This window comes from Rhododendron vialii, chromosome 4a, assembly GCF_030253575.1.
Source record: "Rhododendron vialii isolate Sample 1 chromosome 4a, ASM3025357v1".
NCBI lineage: Eukaryota > Viridiplantae > Streptophyta > Magnoliopsida > Ericales > Ericaceae > Rhododendron > Rhododendron vialii.
Genome location: NC_080560.1, coordinates 25,112,277 through 25,137,264, shown reverse-complemented (window position 1 = coordinate 25,137,264; position 24,988 = coordinate 25,112,277). Strand labels below are relative to the sequence as shown.

At 38.8% G+C, this 24,988-nt stretch overlaps 2 protein-coding genes and 1 long non-coding RNA gene across 4 annotated transcripts in view; all 3 read right to left on the bottom strand.

Annotated features, from left to right (window-relative positions):
• LOC131322467 (uncharacterized) overlaps positions 1–16,254 on the bottom strand; it is a 43,752-nt gene extending 27,498 nt beyond the window's left edge. The window contains exons 1-7 of the mRNA XM_058353797.1: positions 15,254–16,254; positions 14,442–14,824; positions 12,126–13,918; positions 11,224–11,415; positions 10,486–10,572; positions 9,889–9,964; positions 8,236–8,454 (exon numbers count right to left, since the gene is read on the bottom strand). Of these exons, the coding sequence (XP_058209780.1) occupies positions 8,236–8,454; positions 9,889–9,964; positions 10,486–10,572; positions 11,224–11,406 (565 nt within the window). The 5' untranslated portion in view covers positions 11,407–11,415; positions 12,126–13,918; positions 14,442–14,824; positions 15,254–16,254. The remainder of the gene's footprint in view (positions 1–8,235; positions 8,455–9,888; positions 9,965–10,485; positions 10,573–11,223; positions 11,416–12,125; positions 13,919–14,441; positions 14,825–15,253) is intronic.
• LOC131322470 (uncharacterized) lies at positions 570–3,329 on the bottom strand. Its single transcript, XR_009198850.1, has 5 exons — positions 2,306–3,329; positions 1,967–2,080; positions 1,711–1,779; positions 1,077–1,617; positions 570–833 (listed from the first exon to the last, which is right to left on the bottom strand). It is a non-coding gene; the product is annotated as an uncharacterized LOC131322470 (long non-coding RNA).
• Positions 16,255–19,591: 3,337 nt separating the features above from the next.
• Positions 19,592–23,504, bottom strand: LOC131323256 (omega-3 fatty acid desaturase, chloroplastic-like). 2 transcript variants are annotated; one of them, XM_058354955.1, is made up of 8 exons: positions 22,611–23,504; positions 22,024–22,113; positions 21,855–21,921; positions 21,666–21,758; positions 21,402–21,587; positions 21,230–21,310; positions 20,661–20,798; positions 19,592–20,528 (listed from the first exon to the last, which is right to left on the bottom strand). In XM_058354955.1, exons 1-8 carry the CDS (start codon positions 23,108–23,110, stop codon positions 20,343–20,345), a joined length of 1,341 nt encoding a protein of 446 aa, XP_058210938.1. In that variant the 5' UTR covers positions 23,111–23,504; the 3' UTR covers positions 19,592–20,342. The 2 variants fall into 2 exon arrangements, with proteins under 2 accessions (XP_058210938.1, XP_058210939.1); XM_058354956.1 differs by having other exon boundaries at positions 19,592–19,894.
• Between the last annotated feature and the right edge of the window lie 1,484 nt (positions 23,505–24,988).

The window sequence follows — 24,988 nt, the reverse complement described above, 5'->3', positions numbered from 1 at the left end:
CATTGCCATCCTTAGTACCCTTTTAATATTAGTATAATATGTTAGTGGTGTGTCATTACTAACCCACTCACTGACATTCATCAATTATTTTTTTTGTCTTTTTGTAGGCCCAAAAACTCACTTAAGGCTCAACAAACTCATTAAAGGGCACATCTTCAAAGGCATAAAGAGTTGAAACGTTTGTTATCCAAAAAAGTGAGATAAAAAATAAATATTTTGCATTATATAAAATATACTCCCTCCGTCCCTTTTTTTGTGTCCAGTATTCCATTTTGGGCTGTCCCTTAATAAGTGTCCATTTTGTAAAGTTAGAGGGGTAAAAGTTGGTGTATTGTCTATTTTGTCCCTAAAAGTAAATTTTATTTTGAAAAGTTAGTGAGTTAAAGTGTAATGATGATGGGTAAGTAGGGAAAGTGGAGGAAAAAGTTGATGTGAAAGGTGTAATGATGATGTCTTTTTAATAAGTTGGAGTTACGAAGCAGGACACTTAAAAAGGGACGAAGGGAGTATTAATTTATATATATGCTCCTAACCTTCGGGACTTCCACGTATCCTGGCTCCCATGCTTCCACTCCCACTTTGTGCAACTAAGGTACTTCCATGTTCCAACAACTGCATAACGCATTCTAATAACATAAGATACAGGAATAATTGCATAAAATGAAGAAACAGAAGTCCTAGGGAAATCCAAAGTCAAAATGAAACACAGAGAATTGGGGAAAAAAGCCTTCAATCCATAGGAATATAAGAGTTCAAACTCAGGTGTCTTCTCAAGTAGCAACTTTTGCAAAACACAATCTACTTTCCTTTTCCAATCTGAAAACCATGTAGCCCTAAAGAGGGGAAAACAAGCAACAATTGAGGAACAGATTTTATAGTACCTCCAAAATACATAGTAGATGGCCTAGAGGGAGTAGTTCGAAAGGATGTATGTTTTTATCATGGAACACAATGCCCTCGATAGAGCTCAATGGAAAAAAGGGACTCATGCAGTGAACCCCAATTGACATTCATTTAAGACTCCGTTTTGTTTTTGTTGGTTTCCAACATACATAATATAAAACAGACGAAGATACCTGTCCTTCTCTGAATAGAGTCTGATCACATGCAAACATTCAGCATCTCCCTGTTCTTGTCAGAAGACTCAATGAGGGGTTGAGGACCTTGCAGTTCAGATGACAGTTTTAACCCTCTTTCTAGTGTTTCTTGGTTGATAATAAACAGTACCGGATGTTGCATTGCTTCCTGTACATAAAATTAAATCAATAGACAAAGTTAAATCACCAGTCCTCAGATTTTGCAAGCAGCTAGGCTAGTCACACACTGAAACTTCTTGTTGACAAGAAAAACACATCAGTAAATTTATTGTAAGAAAGATGTTGCAGACATAGAAAGTACGACGACGTACACATAATTACAGAATGAGGAGAATGAGACAATATATCAACTACGATACTTACAGTATATTTTTGTATGAGATCTTTAAGTTTCTGCCTCCTGCCTTTTGACTTCTCTATAGAAATGTAGCTTTGGTGAATCTCCCAGCAACATAGCTTTGAATGTTGTTTCAACTTCACCTAGATATAGTTTCTCTTATCTTCGATGTACTCCAATACCCTGGACAAGATATCAGCACCAAAAGACTTCAGCAGAACATTTTCAGTCGGAAAAGAAATGCTTATAAATTTCAAATATTGACAGAGGACTCACATTGGCAAATATTACACGTAGAAGCCAAATAAATTATATAAAATCTTCATATTTTCCATATGGTAAGGACTGCAAAAGTAAAAAATAGTCGGTGACTGAAAGAAGTATAATGAAGGGCCTTCCTATAATTTCGACACAGGTACGTCTTACAAGACACTGCCAACTAAAACATCAAAGCACTTTGCAATTAAAGAACATGAAGGACATTTGTAAGTTGTCATTACAAGATTTACAATTTTCATTCAGAAAGGTGCACCTTAAGTAAGACCCTCAACATATTCCAGTGCTGATTTGGCCATGGAAAGCAAAAAGAAGTTGAAGCCCTGTTCTGAATTCACCAACACTGAATGTTTGAATGAACTCCTCCAAACTGCAGGTTAAATTATGACTTAGTATTTGAAAGATGATAAATTCTATTAAACCCAAACTCAAACTGAAGCTACATCCCTACTGGCACATGCCTTTGGATAGTAGATCTATCATATGCAGCAACATCAGCAGGATGTCTATTTTGAAGAACTGAATATAAAGGGAACCACAGCTGCAAGAAGACAGAAATATGTAATTAGTTCTGAGAATGCGAAAAATATATTACCCGTACGAATAGGAGAAACAAGAATACAGCAGAATGATTATTTTTGCCTGAAAGCTTGCCGCTTCAAGTTTCAAAAGGCGCATTCAGGAGCTGATATCCCACCGTATGTCGAACCAGATCATTCCAGCAAAACATATATAACCACTATGCCTTGATCAGTGAAGAAGGTCAACAGGTTCCTCGGCACCATATTGTGTAGCTTAAAGGTCATATCACAAGATGGGCTTTCATATTATGGACTTGCTGCAGAGCCAGATTAGGAAGTAAAGATAGAATTCGATTGCGGAATATAAATGTTGATCCCCAATGTGTTCGCTGCAGTAGAATGGAAGAATCAATTGACCATCTCTTCTTTGATTCGATATACTCAAAAAGGGTATGGGCAAATTTGTTGAGAAAACTGGGGTTAGGATCAGAGTTAGCTTGGTTCTTGGGGCATGTGAAAGGGAAGAACTTGGTCTGTGTTATGCTCAAGATGGCCCTAGCTGGTACTGTTAATCGATATGGCTAGAGTGGAATGCCAGAGTTTTTCAGGGGAAAGCAAAGAATGGTGAGGCAATTTTATGCTCCATAGTAAGTGATATCAAAGGGAGAGCAAGTAACCGGAGGAGTTTCAGGAAGTGCCACCTTAGTGCTCAAATTTGCCAGGCTTGGAATCTACCTGTCAGTATTCATTGTAGCTAGTTCTGTAAATGGTTTGTTTGATGTAAAGTTTTGTTTCATTTTGTGCTGTTGTTGTCTGGGTTTTCTTGGTTGGCAAAGGGAAGTATCTCTTTTGTAAGTGCTGTTTTTTTGGTATAAATATACATTTACCGGAAAAAAAGCAAAACAATATGCCTTGATTTCTCCACGAACTGCACACAAAAACCAAACAAACATGTATTCCCGGCATTAATCTCAAATTGAGATTGAACTTCATCTAGCAAGGCAGGCCAAGACTCAAACACTAACTTTTGCCATGAGGATACCAAGCGGAAAATTGATTCCAGTTCACATATCACTCGAAAGCAGAGAGAGAGAGAGAGAGAGAGAGAGAGAGAGAGAGAATCAGTAAGACAGCACAATCAGATAATGAGGACTGCAGTTCAATTTCGCCACAGAGAGGAAATTTTGAAATAGTTTCCTGTAGCACCCGGATCCTATTAAGCAGGAATTGCAAACTAGAAAGAGCCTATAAAGAAGAAAGCACATTACAAGGTGCAGCAACAAAATACCAGTTTATGCAAACCAGTTTCATCAGAGAGCATCTTATCTGAATTAACCATTGTAGGCATTTTCCTACTTGTATCCTTGATATTATTTGTTGCACTACTGATTATTTAATACCCACTAAGAAAAAAGGATATCAGTTAGAAAATCAGACATCATAAATTCAAATAGAAAACCAGACAACATAAATTCAAATATAGTACCATAGCTAATGGGGTGCTTAAAGGAATAGCCAAGATCATTTCAATCACATCCAAGATTTTCTGAAGAGCGGGATGATCATCCCATTCATTTAAAAGAAATGCAATTCGCTCTTGAAGAATTGTAACCCGCTCCACCATTTTAGCCATCACAGGAGCATTTGGATCCTTCACACAAAGTTAACAAAAATAAGGTAAAGAACCAAGAGTAAGAACATAAATGGGAAATGGGGACAATGAAACTTGAAAACCTTGTAAAAGTTGTATGCATGAGCTGATTGATGGGAGATTGAATTTCTGTTTGAGCTCCAAACAAAGGCAGAATAAATGTTCAGGCACAAGCTTAGCATCCAAATCAGATGATAATGATCCCTCTAAACCTGGAATAAGAAGGGATAGCACAAGGGATGTGATAACGAACGAACAAATTAACACACTTATTACAAGGTCAAAAAACTGTTTAGCTAGCCCCACATTTAATCATTCTAACTCCCAGCGTGTATGACTCAGTGAAGGATGACAACCATTCTTCTTCAGAGACCTTGAAAACTCTAGGCTGCTTTGGGTACCACAAATTAGAATAAAAGCAGCGAAATAACAAGACCAGGTATTGAATCTTTGCCTCAAAAATTCAGTCTTTTTTGTATATTGAAATGACTTTAGAGAACATACAATTTGAACAAGATCCATGGACCCAAATAATTGGTTGTGAACATGCACCATATTGTTCATGGAGTCCTGCATTGAGTTCCATTCCTCCAGAGCATCGTCTTCCTCTTCAGATTTCTTCATGGGTGAAAGCAGCTTGTTAGAACAATGACTACATCAGCACACACGGTGTGGGACAGGTTGTGAGAGAGAGAGGACATGCTGAACAGAATCATTACCCTACCAGCGACGACTACGTCCGAAAGCCCCTCCTACCATTCTGATTGAGTCTCATTTGGTAAGGAACCAGCTGGACTTGATGTATCACTTTCAATGATACTGTCAATCTTAAATGTACGAGGCTTGAACCTGAATTGCTAAGCTTCATGCTCTTGTTTGATCCTCACTTTGACTTTCATATTCATCCAAAGACTAGCAAACATATCAAATATCTTGTCCAAAAGCTGATTGACAGACAAAACATTACCTTAAAGCCTTGATGTAAGCACATTTATGGGATACTTCATTTGAAATCGATTACTTGGGTGGAGTCTTACTTTTAAATTAGAATTATCCAGCAATTAGAAATCTCCTATTGATCTTGACAGACGCAGATTCAGCTGTGAAGCCCCTAGGAAATCTCATGAAGGAATAAATAGTCTCCTGCCAAGTAGTTTTCCAATTTACCAACGAAGTGATTTGTTAAGACAACTTCAATAAGAGGAACAGCAAGGAAAAAAACAAAAAACCACCAAGAATGATCAATGATGTACACAACCAAAACTCTGTCCATATCATCCTGTCCAATTCCGTTCAGAGCTTTTTTCTCCATGGTACTTGATAGACAACTTATGACTACTAAGTGGAACTAACACATGTATAAAAGAAAAAAAACGATTAGTTTTCTAGGAGAAAATTTTAAAAAAAAAATTTACCTGCCAGCTGTATACTTCGTTGTGGTGGGTCGTTTCCACTCAGGCTCTTCGGATCCTTGCTCCGTCATCCCTCGCGCTACCTGCAACAAGGCGTAGGGCGGTTGGCCACCTAATGCCCCTCCGACAAGCAAGTTAGAAACAGCAGGAGGAGAGGAGTGTTTTAGTGTGGAGTGAGAGCGTACCTTTCTAATGACCGCTCCTCTCCCATTTATAGGCACTCGTACTTGCCCTCCAATCCAAACGTTCTAGGCTCAGAACTCTTCCAAAAGCCTCTGGAACCCTTGGAGGGGATGGCCCATGGACTCACAGTCTGGATCAACTCGACCCGCTGCAAGATGAGCAAAGCTTAACCCTGGAACACCGAGCAGGTGAGCTGTTTGGATTGCCCCGCCACTGCTCGGTCCATCGCGCCACGCCAAGTGGGCTTGCTCCTTGAGAAAGCTTAGGCCGATCATGTGGGCTCAGCCCATTACTTTCAGCCTGTCTATTACTTATTTATCTGTATCAGACTCAGCCCATGGCCAAAGTCAGGTTCTGCCCTCCACAATAGAACCTCAACTCTTCACTTGGTTTGCACTAGACGCAAGGAGTTGAACCGTTACCGGGCCAAACCATTTGTTAAAACCGAATCCTCATCAAAAACACCTGACCGTTCTCATTAGGGCCATCCACATACCTCTTCGAGATTCATGTTATGATTGGACATGTCGCCTTTAATGACGTGACAGTTCTGTAGTCGGTGCCTCCAATGTTCTAAAAGGCGGCCGCAAGGGATACCCCTTTGAGATTCATGTTATGATTGGACGTGTCGCCTTTAATGACGTGACAGTTCTGTAGTCGGTGCCTCCAATGTTCTAAAAGGCGGCCGCAAGGGATACCCCTGTTTCTAACGAAGGAACTCTATAGGCCTATTACTCCCCGCCTATGCACTAGGCGGTGGTCCGATACCTAGATTAGATAGCTGACTAGTCGGATGCCTAGTCGCTAGGCGGCCAACTAGTCGGCACCTAGGTGCTAGGCACCCCTTTTCCGCCCGACTAGCGCCTAGCAATTTTTAGAACATTGGGTGCCACATGTCACCATCTCGCTGGTCCATACTGATGCCGCTGCTTCACATCCCATGCGACACTTCATCTCCCACAAAAAGGTTTTTCAAACCCTATATATATAAGGGTATGTGTGAGAGGAGAAGGTGATACTTCTTCCCTTCGTTTTCTCTCATACTAGAAATTTCCAATTCTCTATCACATCGATTACTAATCCATCTACCTAATAAAATACAAAGGCGTGAGGACCACACAAACACAAGTTAAAAGGAGGGTTGAGATTCATTTGATCTAAAGGCTAATGTGAACTCTCCAACTCTCTTAACAAAACACACACACTCTTACAAAAATATTACAAAAATGCCATCGATTCTGTGTACCCAAATCAAATTTTGTCAGAAGCATATAAAAAAATAAAAAAATAACCCTACTTCTATCGGTGTTTAGGTCTCTCTCTCGATCGATTGATCGACACCGCTCTTTCGAATCTCCGGCGAAATCTTTCAAATCTGGGCCAACACTCTCTCTCTCTCTCTCTCTCTCTCTCTCTCTCAATCGACACCGCTCTTTCAAATCTCCGGCGAAATCTTTCAAATCTAGGCCAACAAAGCTGCATGGAATGTTCCTTACCCGACGAAATCTTTCAAATCTGTCGAGTATCATGGACAGTGGGAGCTGGGCCAAGAAAACTTCGTGAAATCAAATGTATTTGGAATTTCTTGAAGTTTATTGGGATTTTTTTTGGATTTTTGGTCTCTTTTTTTTGAAGTTTTGGTGTCAACAAAGGGGGTCTAACAAAGAAATCATATCCATTTGGAAGAAAGCCTATGAGCTGCGTGGACGGTGGGTAAAGAAAAAACCCTAAAAGCAAAGGTATTTGGAAATTTTTGGAGTTTACTAGGATTGGGATTGGGATTTTTTTGGATTTTTTGTCTCTGTTTTTTCTTTTTGGAGTTTTGGTGTCTAAAAGCAAACGCAATGCTCTATTGGGATCATCGTTGGCAGTTTTTGGTGTTAGAAATGTTCTTTATAGCTAGCTTAAAATTTTAGTTCGGAGAGTGTCGTAAGCATGGATAATCATCTTTCGTGCCACTAAGAAGAGGATCACATACTACACATTAATGAATCGATTTAGTGTTTGAGCCACTAGCTAGCAAGTGCCGTAGGCACGGGCAATTCCAACCGGTGCCGTAGACACGGGTAAGCACTAGTCTTTTATACTTCGTTTAAGCTAATGTTCATCCCTTTCGACAAGGTTTAGGACCCCCTTAGTTTGATTTTTAGGATTGGTGCACGAAAAGACATGTCACATCACCTTCTGGGCTGTCTAATCAGCCCTTGAATTGACCAAGCATCCCTCGGTTTCACACCATGCTAGACCGAATACCCATGACCGGTGAATGAGTGTCCTTCCTTTCCAAAATCTCACCCGTGCACTCTTCTTGATAGGTTCCCAAACATGGCTGACGAATTCTCCCCTGCTACAACCGAGGACGAAAGTATGGTCTGTGATTACAATACGGGCAACCACAGCTTGATGAAAAGGTCAGTGAATGACAGTGAAACCTTCTAGTTTCAGTCAACAGGTTCATAATTAGCAAACGCACACTTGATGACATTAAGCAACCACACCTTTAGTTGTTCCAGAAGAAAGGACAGGCATCTTTCTGTCACTCTCCAACATAGCCTTCAGAAATAGCTGAACCTGGAAAGGATTGCAGAAGAAAAAGTACGCAAACAAGAAAGGAATTGAAAGGCAAACACCAGAAGTCATAAATACGACTTGTTCCTAACTTTTTTGCAAGCATGCAAGACATTTTTTATCCTTCGTTAATAGCCAATTGATACCGCAAGAGACATAGAAATAAGGAAAACAGATCAAGTAATCTTACAGGAGGTTCGAGTACCAGAACTGCTTAACGGTGGAAAATGCATCACTGGTGGGGATGAAAATGACTCTTTATTCACTTTCTTGACTTCCTTTGTACTCTCAATTTTGGTCTCTACAGCAGACTTAAGGGTATCAATAGGCTTTCCATCGTTAATATATCCCTTCCTGGGAGCTGGACCAGCTTTCTTTTCTAAAACAGCTATCACAAGACCAGATGCACCTGTATCAGATAAACTCAGTTACAGTACATATTGTGTGCATTAGATTGATGGCCACAAAATCTTTTTAAAGTCTTTTTAAAGTTCAAGTTATTAGAGAAAGAGTCAAGTATATTTATGTTTTGAACACCCATCTCACTGTGTGGCCAATCTTTCCTCCATGGTCAAACACGTACAAGTATTTGAACTAATAGTTAGGTGGTGAGTTTCAATATGAATAAGAAAAGAATAAATTCTAAAAAGAAGTACGAATACACAATTGTACTACCAGCAGGATATAACCAATTGATGTTCACAAGAGACCATTCATGATTGTGATAACACACCATAATCTGCAAGACATATTTTTAACACAAATAAATGCCAAAATTGATGGAGAAAGAAAGAAATTGGCAAGTCATAATACTTTATATTTCACCGTACAATTTCAATTACAATGGTTGAATTCTTTCTACAGCATCACTGGTACTGCAGTAGCCTAATTTACATATTTCAGGCCAAAAGCATACTAATCATTAAGTATTTGTTATATACATGGTTAGACTATGACCAAGCTCAAAAGCCTAAACAAAAAGATCTCTATTCCAACTAAGTTTAGAAAAGCAGAGGTTGAAAGCTCTAGCAAAATAAGAGATCAGGTTCTGAGTTATGTTTTCAAAAAGCAGTTCTTGCTCACTTCAATAATACCAAGGGTAAGTCCGCTCACTTCAAAACACTATGTTCTTAGTGTAATCTTCTGAGTTATGTCTTCAAAAAGCAGTTCTTGCTCACTTCAATAATACCAAGGGTAAGTTCGCTCACTTCAAAACACTACGTTCTAGTGTAATCAATTCATCTTCAGAATGAGATTTTAATTTCTATCCATGATCAAACAATTTTAAATCACTTACCCAAAAAAAGATTAATGCACAAATGCATTCTTACTCACAAAATCCCTCCATACAACACATGTATATCTCTCTAAACTTGTTCTACACCTAAAGCTCAAAAACCCCGACCCAGATTTCACAAATTCATTTTACATGATGGAGGTTTAGATTATCCATGCTTCAAAACATATACACTTGAACTCCAAGTGGAGTTACTAACTGATTGTTCAAAAACAAAACTTGAGAAAAATATTGAAGAACCATACCAGTTCTTGTGCATTTTCCTTTACCTTACAATTTCCCTAACTTCATATTTTTCCTGGTCTTCTTCCTTTTGAAAGATTAGTAAAATACACCTATATTATAAACGTTTGTAAGAATGAGGAAAAACATTTGAGTTTACCCCACGAATTTGAATGACATGAAGCAACCACCAATCTACATAATCGTACAACACCGATGCTTGTTCAATAAAGAAACCAAACGTGTGTATACAAAGGCATCTGAGATGTAAAAACTTTTAGAAAATGGGTAGACCTAAAAAAACCGCATAAAGGGAGCTCATGCCACTCAATTGCATCATGATAGCAACCACCGTGAACGCTCCCATCGTTTCCAAATTGCCAAAACATAGAAGAAGCACCTGAAGAACAATGAAATCAAAAGAGTTGATTACAATAAGGACCCTCTAATAGTTGGGGCCGAATCATAAGAGTTTTGACAACTATCAAGACAACTACCATATCTCCATATACAATGAGTTTTGGCTACTTGTTCGTACCTCAAAACTGATTTCCATGACAAAAGACTACTGGACAAGCAGAACTACTTGTATATGGAGGAAATCTTTTAGACGAGGATTCCCCCAAGTTCTCCAAAATCAGACTGGTCTAAAGGTTCAAAGCTGTTGAGTTCTCATGGCTTTTTTTTTTTTTTTTTTTTGTATAATTGTTTTTAATTCTAAATGTCTTCTTTTTGTCCCCTTTAAGTTGGACTACTTGTTATCATTGCACATTCGTTATTTTTACGCAGCACGGAGAAAATAACAGGTTTGAGCGCGCGCGCGGGGGGGAGGGGGTTTTCAAAAATTTACCGCACATATGATTGCCACAAAACCACAAAAAATAAATAAAAGCTCATTAAAAAACATCGAAAATAACTCACAGAAGAGGTCAAAATCTGCACTTCTTGTGGATGAAGCTTAGAGTTGAGACAAATCATATGTTGAAACCAAAAACCATGGGCACACCGCTAGAAGAAATCACAAAGGAGAAGAGAAACCCAATATGCAGATTATAGAGGTGAACCAATGGCAGTAGGAGCGCTCTCTCTCTCTCTCCAACGCTGAAACTGCTCTGTAATATAGAATTTTACAAACACGACACTAAGCAATAATAAAAAGAAACAGAATTAGTTGTTGGAGTTTGTTCACGTCGGTTAATTATCTCCTCCATTTGTAAAAGAATAATTTTTTTTTCCATAACCCTAAAAAAGTTCAACAATGAAAAGTATTCGACTTCACCCCGACCCAGTGGTGACTGGTGAATAAGGGGATTCAAGTACAGTTTAAGGGTTAGAAATTCAAGCATTTGAGTAAAAATTTACCTCTCCAATGCAGGAAGAAGCTCCAGTCGATGGTAACCATGTCTTTTTCCACTCATTTACGGTAGAAGACCTCTTTCCAGTGTGAACGCAATTAAACTCTCCTGACAAATGACATAGGTCCTCTCTCTCTCTCTCTCTCTCTCTCTCTCTCTCTCTCTCGCGCGCGCGCAGAAGTCACAAAAAATCTGCTTCATTTATTTGCACATGGCTGATGTCGGCTTCCTCTTCCCCAACCTGCTATTCGACTACCCCAGTGCCCCACAGTGAATTAGAATACTCCGAAGAAAAGATTTCTACCTTATGCTTGAATCTGGCCTTAGCAACCTCAAATTGACCATAACTTGATGAATCCAAAGCAACCCCCTTCAAACTGCCGCTGTCGCAAATGAAAGAGAAGAGAAATCGCCGATGATGATGATGATATTCTCGTCCGTAGGAGTTGGCTGAGAGAGAGAGTCCAGGCTGGAAAGTGGAAGGCATTAATAACTCCTGCAGACCATGGTTGACATCTTTCCCAAAATACTCTCACAGAAGTAGACAAAATAAAGTTATCGAAAAGGACACAAATGGAAAACAGGAAAAGTCCAAAAACCCATTAATATAAATTTTAAAACAGCTAGAGTGCTTTTGAATAGTGGAGTACTGTAGCAACGAAAAGTCAAAACTGCCCCCGAGTTCTGGCCTAGAGGCAGGGAAATTTCAGCAGAGAATGACCAAAAATGGTCGTTGCTTACATTGGCCAAAAGAGGCCAATCCTCCTTTAGGCCAAGCAAGCATGGATGATTCAAGAAAAACCTGATAAATACCTTAGTAAGGTGATAACAGGGCTTCCACTGGCAAAGACATATGGTATATTGGTAATTAAACTTCATTCTATCAAGAGCACTTTTAATAAGTCAGTAAAATGAAAACTATATAGAGTACACAATGAAGTTCAATCATAAATGTAAGAGTTGCCCCGTGTCTTAAGGAGTTCCAGATTTTACATAGGAAAAATTGTTTATCATTGAAACAAGTTACAACAATTAAAAGGAGCCTCTTAATCATTGTAACTTGTTTTAATTATTAATAAAATCTTTCTTTTGCCAAGCAAAAAAATACCAACAAAAATAGAGAAAATGTAATGAAAAAGGTATTGGTTCACATAGACTATAGCATTCGCTTGTTAGATTATGATTCAAGAAAAACTTGATAAATACCTTAATGAGGTGATAGCTGTGCAGGGATGATCCTTCTAGCGATTCCAGTCTAAAACTTATGTCTTTGCAAGTAAACTACTGGACCTTTGTCTATGTAATCCTTCTTTAAAATGTTGTCGGTTTTCTTTCTTTCCCCACTTGCATCTTTCAAAATTATTCTGAAATATAATGCATTGAAAATAAGGACAAAGAATACATCAAACACAATCTGATTTGCTATTTGCATATAAAAACTACTAATTTCCATTTGACTCCCAAATGTCGCAGAAGATAAAAGGTGTTTTCTTGCCTAATGGGCTAGATACTTCAGCGATCGCAACCAATGAAAACAAAAGGGGAAATGCCAACACCGCCGAAACCTATGCAAAAAACTTGATTGGAGATAAGCAGGAGATAAAAAAGAACAAATATATAATATCCATAGCTGTCATCCATCAAATTCTGAACTTGAATCATACTAAGTATTCCAAAGAGAACCACATGAAGCAAAAACGTACTGTGGCACAAAGGAAAATCAGGAGAAGGGCCTACCACAAACTTTTGCTCAAAATACATAACACTGTAGCTTACCAAGTTAAATTTAAAAAGAAAAACTTCATTGTCTATGTGCATGAATAGCTTATAAGAAAACAGAAATTTGAAGTAAAATTTGTGCTTATTTGTCACGTATATGAATTTATATCTTGACCCAGAATCACAAAAGTAAAGTGAAAGAATGCAAAATGGTTAAGTTGACCAAATTAGCAAACCATATCAAATATACTGGACAAAGCAATTAGCTTTTGAGAAGCAAATATACAGGTTTTCCGTTATTGATTGGCAAAAATAAATAAATACAAGTTTCCCAAAAAGGTTAACAAAATCAATTGCACTATCAATTTTACGCAATGAAGAGATGCCGATCTTATGACAAAAATAAGCTTGGAAAATATTCCCATCCATGTACACTTTATCAGGACACAAATACCATAGCAACGTTTTTACGGATTAAGTCAAGTTAATTACTACCAAGTCATAACTTAAAACTCATAAATGATAGAAAGTTATCATTTGATAAAATTTTGACCACCTTTTCATGTGTGGAGCAAGAGAAAACAAGAAACTATGACAAAGATAGTTCATTTATGATAATATGAAGTTATCATAGCATACTTTCACCCCTATCCAGAGACTATGCCCAAACAAGGTAAGTTCCTTTTAAAATATATGGATCAGTCCAATCACTCATTCACTCTAGTCTTGTCCATTTTGGGTATGTGTGAAATTACTCTTAACCATTTGAAGATGAAACATGCTTAGTTTGATGCCAAAATAACAAAATGCATAGTTCAAGGATGCGTACACGTATGCGATTCAATCTGGTGATATGGCACTCCAATCAAAAAGTCAAGGGTCGAAATCGTGAATACATTGACTTTTGAAGTTTAATAAGGTGATTGAGGGTTTGAATCAGCAAGATTGGGATTCAATTCTTAGACCCAACTCGATTTCGAACCTCAAAGATGCAGATTAGGGCTCGAAATGGCTCGAATATTGTTGTACAGTGTTCAAATCAGTGTGAGACGGTTCGAAGCAAGTCGATCAGGTGCGGTTAGGGTTTTACAGCCAACGAATCGCTTGAATTCACTGCTGCTGCTGATCAATCAGAGAGACCCAGAGAAATTGATCCCCTGCTGACACAAGGCGCCTATCCTGCACCTCGCCTGGGCGCGCTTTTGACAACTATGGCATATAAGAATGTAGAGAATGCAGGAACTGATTGGAAATGCTGAAATTGATTAAGCTGTCCCAGCCTATGTAGCACGGACACAGATACGGATACGGACACGGACACGGATACGAACACGGGACACGGCAATTCTAAAAAAATGGGGATACGGACACGGCGGGGGACACGCCACGTGTATAAATATATATATATATATATATATATATATATATATAAATACATATATACATGTATTTTTTCTTTTCTTCCACATGTCCTATATGAATGAATAAGATTATCATGGTCTAAATAAAGGCATAATTACAATTTAACCTAAATATTTTTGAATAATTTCATATTAACCCCTTAAAATTAAAAATATATATTACATTTTGACCCTCAGCTGTGTCCCCGGCGTGTCCCCGGCCGTGTCCCCGGCGTGTCCCCAGCCGTGTCCCCGGCGTGTCCCCCATCAAAAAATAATAAAAATTATTGGACACGCCACGTGGCGTGTCCAATACGTATTTGGGCGTGTCCCCGCCGTGTCCCCGTGTCCAATACGTGGACACGGCGCCCTTTTGGAGTGTCGGTGCTACATAGGTCCCAACCTCAAAGCATGAAAACAAGACTTGAGATTTGTGTGCGACGATACTCCATCAATCCATCTTCATGACTAAATTGACCATCTCTTTAACTAACCTTCCCATACTAACTGGACTGAACATCAAGACCAACTGGAACCCCACCAATGTATAGCCTAATGACCACCCTTGATTTGCCCACAGACCAACAAAAATTGCCCACCCACTTACTCAACAAGAGCTAGTGCCCCAAATATTATACACATACAAGTTAACTTCTCTCGACACATGCAAAAACCTCACACACAACACTCCATTTGTTTATATCACCTCTCAGCAAGATCTAAAATGGAAGATGAACTTCGTTGATGTAAGCAAAACATTTTGTGTATGCGGCGTATCATGGGTACCTATGATGCACCAACACCGACACGGACACCGACACGGGGACACGGGAATTCTAAAAAAATGGGGACACGGACACGGCGAGGGACACGCCACATGTATATTTTATTTATTTATTTATTTATATAAATAAATAATTAATTATAGTTTGACACCCAGAATTTTTTTAAAAATTACAATTTGGCCCCAAATTTTTAAAAAAATTACAATTTGACCCCCAAAATTTTTAAAAATTACAGTTTGGCCCCTGTCATATCCCCATCAGTGTCCCCAGCCATGTCCCCCGCCGTGTCCCCCTAAAAATTTATATTAAATTATGGGACACGCCACGTGGCGTGTCCCGTACGTGTCCCCGAGGTGTCCCCGCCATGTCCCCGTGTCCGACACTGCGATACTTCGACCTCTAGAGGTGTCGGTGCTTCATAGATGGGTACAACATCAAAGAAACGTGACACCAAATAAAGCAAGAGAGACAGAGAGAAACAATACTCATTACTCGCTGAAAGTGAATGAATGAGAAATTAATGAATCACCTTAGCAAGTATCTTGATGTCACAAGAATGATTGGATCATGTGCATGATGAGCTCTTAATAGAGAGGATATCAGCCCAGTAATGTCAAACCTTCTCGTTTTAAACCACTGAAAAGTAATCAATGCTAAGCATATTCTACATTCATCAAGAACGGTAATTAAAACAAGTCCAACAATTGAACATCCACTAGTAAAAGGGCATGATCGGTGCCGAACCTAATTCTACCATCAAATGAACAGCTGAAAGTTCATAAACAAAGGCAAATAAGAAGGGAAAAAAGAATAAAGGAATTGGGAAAAACCAAGAATGATATAAGAGGCAACTGAAGGAATTTTTTGGAAAAGGTTGGAATCTTGGTTCTGAAATTGCGCACTGATATCAAAAGAAGAAATTTGGCCATTCATAAAGCAATCATATTGGCATTATTAAGTAGATTGATAAAGTGATGTTGGTTGGCATCAATAGGAGAGTTGAGTTGAATAGAGAGTGATGGGGAAATTATCAGAAGTCGGAACGTAACAGCTCCATGATTAGAAGTTATTGAAAGGTTGTACTCTGAGACCTGTGCACCATCTAAACTATCTCCTTTACTAATGTCATAAATCAATATTGGCCTCGCTTCGCTTGACTTTAGTTGATCAACTAAAAATTCAGTTTGTTAGTATCATTCTTTAATGTATCTATATATAAAGGAAACAAACCAAAAAAAAATGAAGTCGGATACTTCTATAGTGAAATACTCCATAGATAGATGGCAACCACTCCTATTTCAAGAATATGTACACAGTCACAGCCCATCACGATAAGTGTTAACTACCACAATTAAAGTGAAGTATGTATAAGCACAACCAAAAAGCAGTAAAACTGAACTTCAAGGTGCACAAAAGCAAGCAGAGCAGTTCTTGTTTTAAAACAATGCACGATGGCACTTGTCAAGATTTATATATTAAAAATATAATACTCTCTCCGTCCAGATTTAATAGTCCTTTTTTGGAGTTCGTGTCATTTTTCAATTAATTATATCTTCCAATTTATAATGTTTTACATGATTTTGAAAACATTATATTATAGAACTAATCGAGATCTATCAAACGAGATCCATATTCGATATGAAATTCATTACGGATGCAAAGATATAACCCATTTGTAGCCAATTAGAATAGAACTAGGGACAATTAAATCCGGACAAAGGGAGTATGAATAAACATAAAGCGCACTCGTAAGCACACCCAAGCAATAAGCAAGTAAACCAAACGGGAAAAGCAAAAATTTAAAATCCAAAAGCACAAAAATATCATAGCCATAATGCTTCAGAGTCTATAAATTTGCAAGAGAAGAGATGTGATTAAATTTGTTATCAACGATGAAACAGAAACTTCAAATCCCACAGAAAAATATCAAACACAATCGATGGTCAAGAATAATAATATCAGAAAAATACCACAAATGCCGCTGTAATTCATTCAAAAAGTAAATAATTCAAGGATATTTTACCAAACAAACATACTTGTTTTTTTGGTGAACTCGCAGTCTACTCAACCTCCTCCCACCCAACATCCGATTCGTCACAGTAACTCGATAACTCAGAAAAAAATAAAAATCTAGATTTGAACATAGCCGAAACAAAGAAAGGAAATGGTAAGAGCTTTGCAATCGAAATCTGGAGTCGAAGAGGGCGAGAAAGACTTACCAGAATCATTTCCCCTCTTTTGCCGCTTATCTACCGAAACCTCATCAACTAAACAATTGCTCTACAAAACTCACAACAAATTCCACAGAGTGGTTCAAAATCATAGGTCCAAAGAAACCACACTTGCTCTACAAACGCCCACACCGCCCCCCCCCCCCCCCCCCCCCCCCCCCCCCCAAAACAAATTGCGCAAAAAGGATTCAAAACCCACAATTCTTTAGTCCAAAAATACCAAAAACTTGCCCTACAAACCCACAACAAATTTAACACAATGATACAAAACCCACAAAGCTTTCGTAAAATTTCTGAAAGGTAATTAATAAAATTTTCAGTTTGTTTTTTATGATTTAGTCTTACCGTTTCAAAGATCATCGACTACCCCCTGGGAGACTGCTGTCCAACGTGAGAAATCTGTAAACATACACAAACAACTCAGAGCTTTCTTGGCAAGGTCATTGTCCGTAACCAAAATTAAAATACCTTACCGGTCCAGGACAGAAATAAACGTCATCATCCTCGTCCTCGTCCGTAATCTTCCTTGAAAACAGTACCTACTAACGGTACCTTTTTCTGAACTTTCTTGGCAAGGTACTCGGCAACGCCATCATCCGAAATCTTCTTCAAAGGCGATCTCTTCCTCCTCCTGCCATCATCACTGCCCTCGGAATCACGGCGCCGTCGGCTGCGGTGGCTATGACTCCGCTGCGGCGGCGAGTCCTGGCTGTCCGCGTTGGAATCGAATGCGGACGCCGGGTCGGAGTCTGGTCTTGTTTTTCTTCGTTTGCGTGAGGTTGTCTGAGAGAGGGAGGGATGGAGAGGGGGAGGGAGAAGGTTGTGGTGTGCGGTGGATGGAATTTTGGAGGGGTGGTCTGGTGGTTTCCATGGGAGAGGGAGAGGGAGAAGGAGATGGAGAGGCAGGCCGAGAGAGGGGGGAGGGGGGAGGGGAGCGGGGGTCATAGCGTGCAGGGGTTTTCGTGCGTGGGTGTGGCCGTTGGGGTTGTGTGGGTGTGGCCGTTGGGGTTGTGAGAAAGAGCGTGTATAAAGATCTCACTAATAAGGGTTTCATGTGCGCAGGGTTCACTGAGATTTTTCCAAATTTGAATGTTTGGTCGGTGATAAGAATAGGATTTCGCCGCGCGGATCCCAGCCTTCTTTCACGATTTATGTACATTACACCAAACTATTATATCATTCATTACATTTTTTTGTGTGGGGAAACCGCTCTGAGTCCCACAAAATTACAAAAAAATATCCATAAATTTTAAAATAATATATTACGAGGTTTTGTAAAAAATCAACTCCAACGGATATTAATAAGTATTATTTCTGGACTCGTAAAGACAAAATTGCTTAGTTGAGCAGTTTCGCCCATACAAATTTATAAATAATACTTACCGATATTCATTGGAATTGACTTTTTACAGAGTCCCATAAAAACATTATTTTAACATTTATAGACATTTTTCTGTATTTTTATAGAATCCAAAGTGGACCCAACAAAAAATATGGTATATGGTGTAATGGTTGCTTGGACTATAAAAGCAAAGTTAGGATAGCTCCCATATGTAACTTGTTATCTTTTCATCATAGTGAAACCCCCAGCACCCATGGAATACAATTAGGCAAATTGCTTAAGTCAAAACCACGTATATCGAGTGCCTTGCTCTTTCGATTGATTGTTTATTTTTTTATTTTGTATGTTTTATTTTTGGATAAATCAGCTTGAAATAAATAAAAAAAAGACTAACCGAATATACAACCTACAAGTGGCATACCCCAGGATTGAAAAAAAAAAAGGAAAAAAGAAAAGAAAATTTGATAAAACCTAAGCCAAGTGGCTACAGTGAGCTAATGGGAAGCATATATATGAATATTTCAAATCCATCTTGAGAGAGGGAGAGGAAACAAACAGCAAAATAATACAATAGCCTAATTGATGCTACAATACAATTGGAAAAAATAAAATGAGTCTCATGCACCAGATTTGAGATTGCCCAACACTGATTTTTTGCACCGAGTTGATGATCACAGAGACCACACCATCATTCTTTTCAATACTGGCCATCTGAAGAACATGGATAATCTGACCAATAAGAATGACTGAGGCGCGATATAAGAATCCCCTCCAAAATGGATGTCAACAAAATCTGGACTACTTCATTAGACCTGAAATGGAGGCAGCAATGCCCTTTCTTGTACCAAGCCAGTAATCTCATTAAAAATTTAAAACTAAACAGTGAAACCCGCTGAACCGAATGAAATCTCAATCAAAGATCTCACTCAACCATTTCGACACAAACTAATGAAACCAATAACAATCCAGGGACATCCCCCCTTGGTAGGAATCAAATGGCTTTGTAAAACTCCTAGGCCATACTTCACACCAAAACCAAGCTGCAAAATAAAGTCTTAGGGACTAGCAGCACCGCAAGAATACCACACAAAAACAATGGTACAAATTGTAGCAGCAAGAAAACCACATGAACATCGAATTATAACCAAGTGTGAAAAGGTTCAATGGACTGTGCATTGAAATTGAAACAGATGAGGAAATAACGAATGAGTCCAACTCATTGAAATTGATGAGGTTAAGCAGCAAAGGATTTAATAACAGTGAAATTGAGAAATAAGAAGACAGACAGACAGACAGACACAAAGAAAGAAAGAAAGAATGGCCTATTGCATGTATATGCTCACACCACAACACCCTTGAAAGTTTGTGTGTTCTCTTGCCCTAACATGGAAAACAACATAATTCATGGTCGTCGCAGGGTGGACCTAGCATCCCCAACAAAGCCATATCATGAACTTTCTTTTGTACTCATCTTTTTCTGCTTCCTGCCAACCACAACCTATGCAGAAAACAATAATTCATGGTCCTAAAGGCATCCACATTAGCCTTAATAATATAATCACTACTACTCCATGTTGTCCGCATAGATCAAAACCGAAAAAGAAAACCATTTACATACCATTTGCCCAAATTTCCTTCTGATTGGAATTTCATCTAAGTAATAGATGACCAATTTTTTGAAGAGATTACTTCATTTCCTATTAAGAAACAATAAATATACATCATTAGTTAACTACAACAACATCAATGGCCAAAATACCCTTCGACCCTCAATACATTTTTGTGTGTGATGCTTTAAACAAGGCAACTGCAATAAACTCTGCCTGTTTTGCATCTCTCCCTTTCTCTTCCTTCAGAATCAATAAGCTAAGGTAACCACAAACGTTCCATTGCAGCTGTTCTGGGTTATATAGCTTTGAAACCAGCCTTTCTCTACTTTCAAATCTTCACTCTGATATAGTAGAGCCACTAAGCTTAGGGTCTGTTTGGTAATACACAACATCCCCTGTGTCACTAACGTAGTGGTCCTTTTTCAAGCTCATTATCAAATTCCTAATGAGGTGGAACGGTAGAGGTCCGGATTTCTTGGGCTCGCGGTAATACTTCCCAAGTACTGGTTTGGCAGCTTTAGTCTAAACATTAAAAAAGCAAAAGCAAAAATAAAAAATAAAAAATAAAAAAATTTGTTAGAACTATCTGGTACCACGTCTCAAAATCAGTTGAGTCTTGTGACATTTGTATCATTACGTGAAAGAGATACTTACTGCTTCTATCAAGTGATAGTGTGGGATTTGAGGAAAGAGATGATGAATCACATGAGTTCCGATATCATGATGGATGTTGTTGATCCATCCGTAGTCGCGATCTAGAGTGGTCAGTCCTCCCCTCAGGTAACTCCATTCCTAAACAACCAAAAATCTTCTTAGAAGAAATTGAACAAAAATTGCATAATGAGAAAATCTTCAAGGACTCTCGACTCTCCTGCCTTCACAGAAATAAATGAAAACATATGACTACCTATCGACATAGAAATCTCAACAAACAATTTGTGAAAATGATGTTTGTTTTTAGTTCTCATATGAGATCCTCAAAAAATGAAGCAGCCAAACAAAATCAATCCAATCCAAATAAAGTCTCATGGTCCAGTAAATAGGAGTCTGCTAGATTTTGTCATGTTCATAGTGGATTTGGCTTCAAATGTTGGCTCTTAGGCTACCTAACGCATGACCTTTCTCGTTGCTTCAGACTTGAGATTAGGGTGAATTGCGTGAAAGATAATGACTATGCATGACACATGAGCCAAAAAAACAAACATATTACAAGATGTCAATACCTTTCCGCGATACCAAGGAAGTTTGTCTTCATGGCCATGGTGATGCAAGTAGGTTACGAAATCCAGCCACATTACAAACCCCTAAATAGAGGCAAACTCAAATGAGAAGATTCTTTTATTGAAAGAGGATCAATCTGAATTCTACTTCTCTAAAACAAATAGTGGGATTTACCCAATAGGGAATGCCATAGAGTTTAAGCATTGGAACAGGACCAATCATGAAACATAATGCCACAAGGAAACCAGCCATTGCTGTCCAACATATAGTGGAAGTGATCACATCTTTCTTCTCACTTGGGACAAACAAGTCACTGTTCGGATGGAAGTGGGAACCAGTTTTCCCAGGACTTCTACTCCACTGTAACATAAGACCACATTTAAAATAGTGTCTTAATGCCTTGACTGAATCTCATCAACCAAATGGCAACAAACTTACCAGGTAAAAGGGATATGCCAACATGGGGAAAGGAACTGTAAACCGCAAATTTTGGGTTATTGTATCCAAACTATTGAAAATTTTCTCAGACAACTACAATTACAAAATAAAATAAGATAAGAGAGGAATATCAATAAAGATTGAAACTCTTCACCATGAAACAAATCAATAGATAACAACAAAACTAACTGGGTGCCACGATTCATCGTTCTCAACATGACCATGATTCTGATGATGAGTCCTATGGCTAATTCTCCTGTAATTTCCATTAACAGTTCAGTCAACTAGAGCATAGAATCCCCTCAAATTGCATTGGACACATAATGATACATAGGGAAAAGAATGAATAACACTATACCATCCGTGGTAAGGCACGAGAATGGAAGAATGTAGAAGGTGGCCAACCACACTATTCAGCTTGGGATTGCTTGAAAAGCTTCCATGACCACTGCATATCAAAAGTAACCATAAATCGTGGTAGAACAAGCAATTCAGCATCGTAAACAACTAAACACAAACAATATGAACTTGTTTGAATGGTGAGATAACAAACGGGGTTAGGTGAAACTAAAATTTAACATAAATAACCAGATAAAGCAATTGGGTAACATAATTAAACAACAGAATACACATTGCAAGTAAGGTTTGGAATAGACACAGAGTAGGCTACAAATTTCATGTGTTTCTTTCTAGCATTTGAATGCAACAATTATTGGAGCGACATAAGATATCAAAACACATTGGATTAAGATGGGTAACTGGTAATCGAGTCACGACTATTAGTACAGTAGGATACCTCATATCCCGTCATTGTTCATTCTACTAATCAAACATGGCCATGTGCGCATATGCACACGTCAAACATCTATGAATGCATACATCAAAATATATTAAAGTACAAAATGTGCAGAAAGTATAGGGTTAAGAATGAAAGATTGAGATTACCAATCATGGCCAAGAACAAAGAGAGCCCAGAACATGGTGCCCTGAGCAGCCCAATAAAGAGGCCAAACAAGCCAATTGTTCAGAAAAGCAGCAGCTGCGGCCAAACCAAAAACAACAGTAACATCCCTCACCACATAACTCATAGACCTCCACGGATCCCTCACCCAACAATGCTTCGGAATGGCGGCCCTGATATCGGCCAGTTTGAACGGCGGCGGCGAGCCCGGATCGATATCAACCTCACCATTGATTCTCTCACTTCTCTCATCCCCATCAACAGTCGCAACCTTCAATGGAGCACTCACGTTTAGCACCCCCTTTCTCTCTCCAGAAAACCCAGTTGCAGTGGAGTTTGCAGGGGATTTTCGATATGAAAATTTCCAATTTGAGGGTAAAGAATCAATTTTTGCCTGGTTAGGGCTGGTAAAACCTGTTCTGGGTCTTGGGAATGCTTTGGGGAGAGGTCTAATGCCGCATTCTGACAAGACCCAACTCGCCATTGGAGACCCAAATGGTGCTTACACGAGGGTTTCAATTGTGCGGCTCTCTCGCTCTCTCACAAAAGCTAGAGAGAGAATGAGAAGAAGAAGAAGAAGAAGAAGAAGCGAACAAGTGGAGGTGGCGAGAGCCTCCACTAAAATATTTGTAGATTTGAATATTTAGACTAGAGATGGGAAAGAAGTGAGGAGAAAGTAAGATAATAGTACTAGGTCTTCACTGTTTCTGGGAATAACGACCTCACATTTAGCTCGGTTCGTCTCTTTCTTGTGAAAAATCTCTCTATTTCCTCTCTCTACTACTCCGTATGTTAGAATAGCAGTAATAAAGTCAAGACCTGGTTCTCTCCCTATATATAGCAGCCATCACCTCTCTGGTTCTGTTCTAAGTTGACTCTGTTCTTATTGGTAGTAGTACCATAACCAAGTGATGACAATATAGTACCGCCGAGTGATTCTTAAGACAAAAGCCGAACAGGTTGGCTTGGTGGGCAATGTTTGAGACATTATTGTCTCCTCTTAAAATTTCGAATTTGAAACCTCTTCAGTAGTGATTCCCTCCGGTGGACAGTAAATTCTGTATTCTCTAAAAATTAGTCTAAGACATGCGTAAGTTTGCCAAATATTCATATTACAATTAAAAAATTGCGGCACATAATTTGGGTAACCTTGTATACCCCACAAACATAACAAAGGGATGATGCTATGGTGTCTTCAATCATTTTGGGGACACTGTAATTTTTGGCATAACTTTACCATTAGGAACATAACTAAAATCAATTACAAACATAACAGAACCCAAACAAGGCATAACCAAGGAATATCCAAAAAATCAACCAAGGCGTAACTAAACCCAACCAAGACATAACAAATAAGTTATGCCTTGCTATGGTTTTGGTTATGCCTTGCTATGGTTCTGTTATGTTTGTAATGGGTTTTGGTTATACCCATAATGGTTTGGTTATGCCAAAAGTTACGGTGTCCCCAAAATGACCGGGGACACCGAAGTCATTCCCTAACAAAAGGGCAAATATTAAGGTGTCTACCCTTATAATGTCTTCGTTATGTCTCTTGCGATTTTATGTTATGCCTCTTGTGTTTCGATTGTATTTCTTGTAGTTTTATGTTATGTCATGTGTGATTTCATGCATGCCTCGTGTGTTTTATAACATGAAACCACATGAAGCATAATATAAAACCCCAAGAGACATAACTGAAATCACAAGAGGTATAACACAAAATTACAAAAGCCATAACGGAGATACCTTAATGATAGACACTGTTGCATCTCTCTTATTTTTAAGTTGTTGATTTTGAAATGTATTAATAGAAGGGACTTTCATTAGACGGTGGCTTGATTGATTCGTGGGAAAATTGGATTCATTCAGTGGGCTTTTGACGTGTTGGTTGAAGATGACTGGTGGGAGATGGAACAAAGATCCAGTGGCGATGGGTTGGGATGGCACTGGAACACCTAAACGTCTAATGGTACCAACGAGATTCCCACCGAAATCGTACCGATAGCTGCGCCAAGCCGTCTCCGGCCACTGGACGGCCTATCCGAATCGTCCAAAAATTTACACGAAAAAAATGGTGCTTATCAAGCACCCTACATATATCGGATGTCGTTGATTCCCGCAAGGGCCCCCTTGGTTTTTTTTTATAGAATTTTTGGACGATTCGGATCAGCTGTCCAGTGGCCGAAGACAATCCGGCGCTACCGTCGGTACGATTTTGATGGGAATCTCGTCGATACCATTAGCAGCACTCTTAGAACACTGGTGTGGTATACGCTTCACATGCTTTGACCATCTTTTTGTCAATTAGGCAAAAACCCACTAAAAAAGCACCTCCGGTAATCTGTACCCAAAAGCATTTGTT

Bases quoted from the DNA above. Each gene is read 5' to 3' on its own strand.
- LOC131323256 (XM_058354955.1), bottom strand. From the start codon at position 23,110: ATGGCGAGTTGGGTCTTGTCAGAATGCGGCATTAGACCTCTCCCCAAA. The intron at 22,114-22,610 runs GTAATCTCAATC...TTTGATATGCAG, and splicing joins TTTGTTCTTGGCCATGATTG to TGGTCATGGAAGCTTTTCAA. The intron at 20,799-21,229 runs GTATTGACATCT...TTGGTTGTTTAG, and splicing joins TTCCTTGGTATCGCGGAAAG to GAATGGAGTTACCTGAGGGG.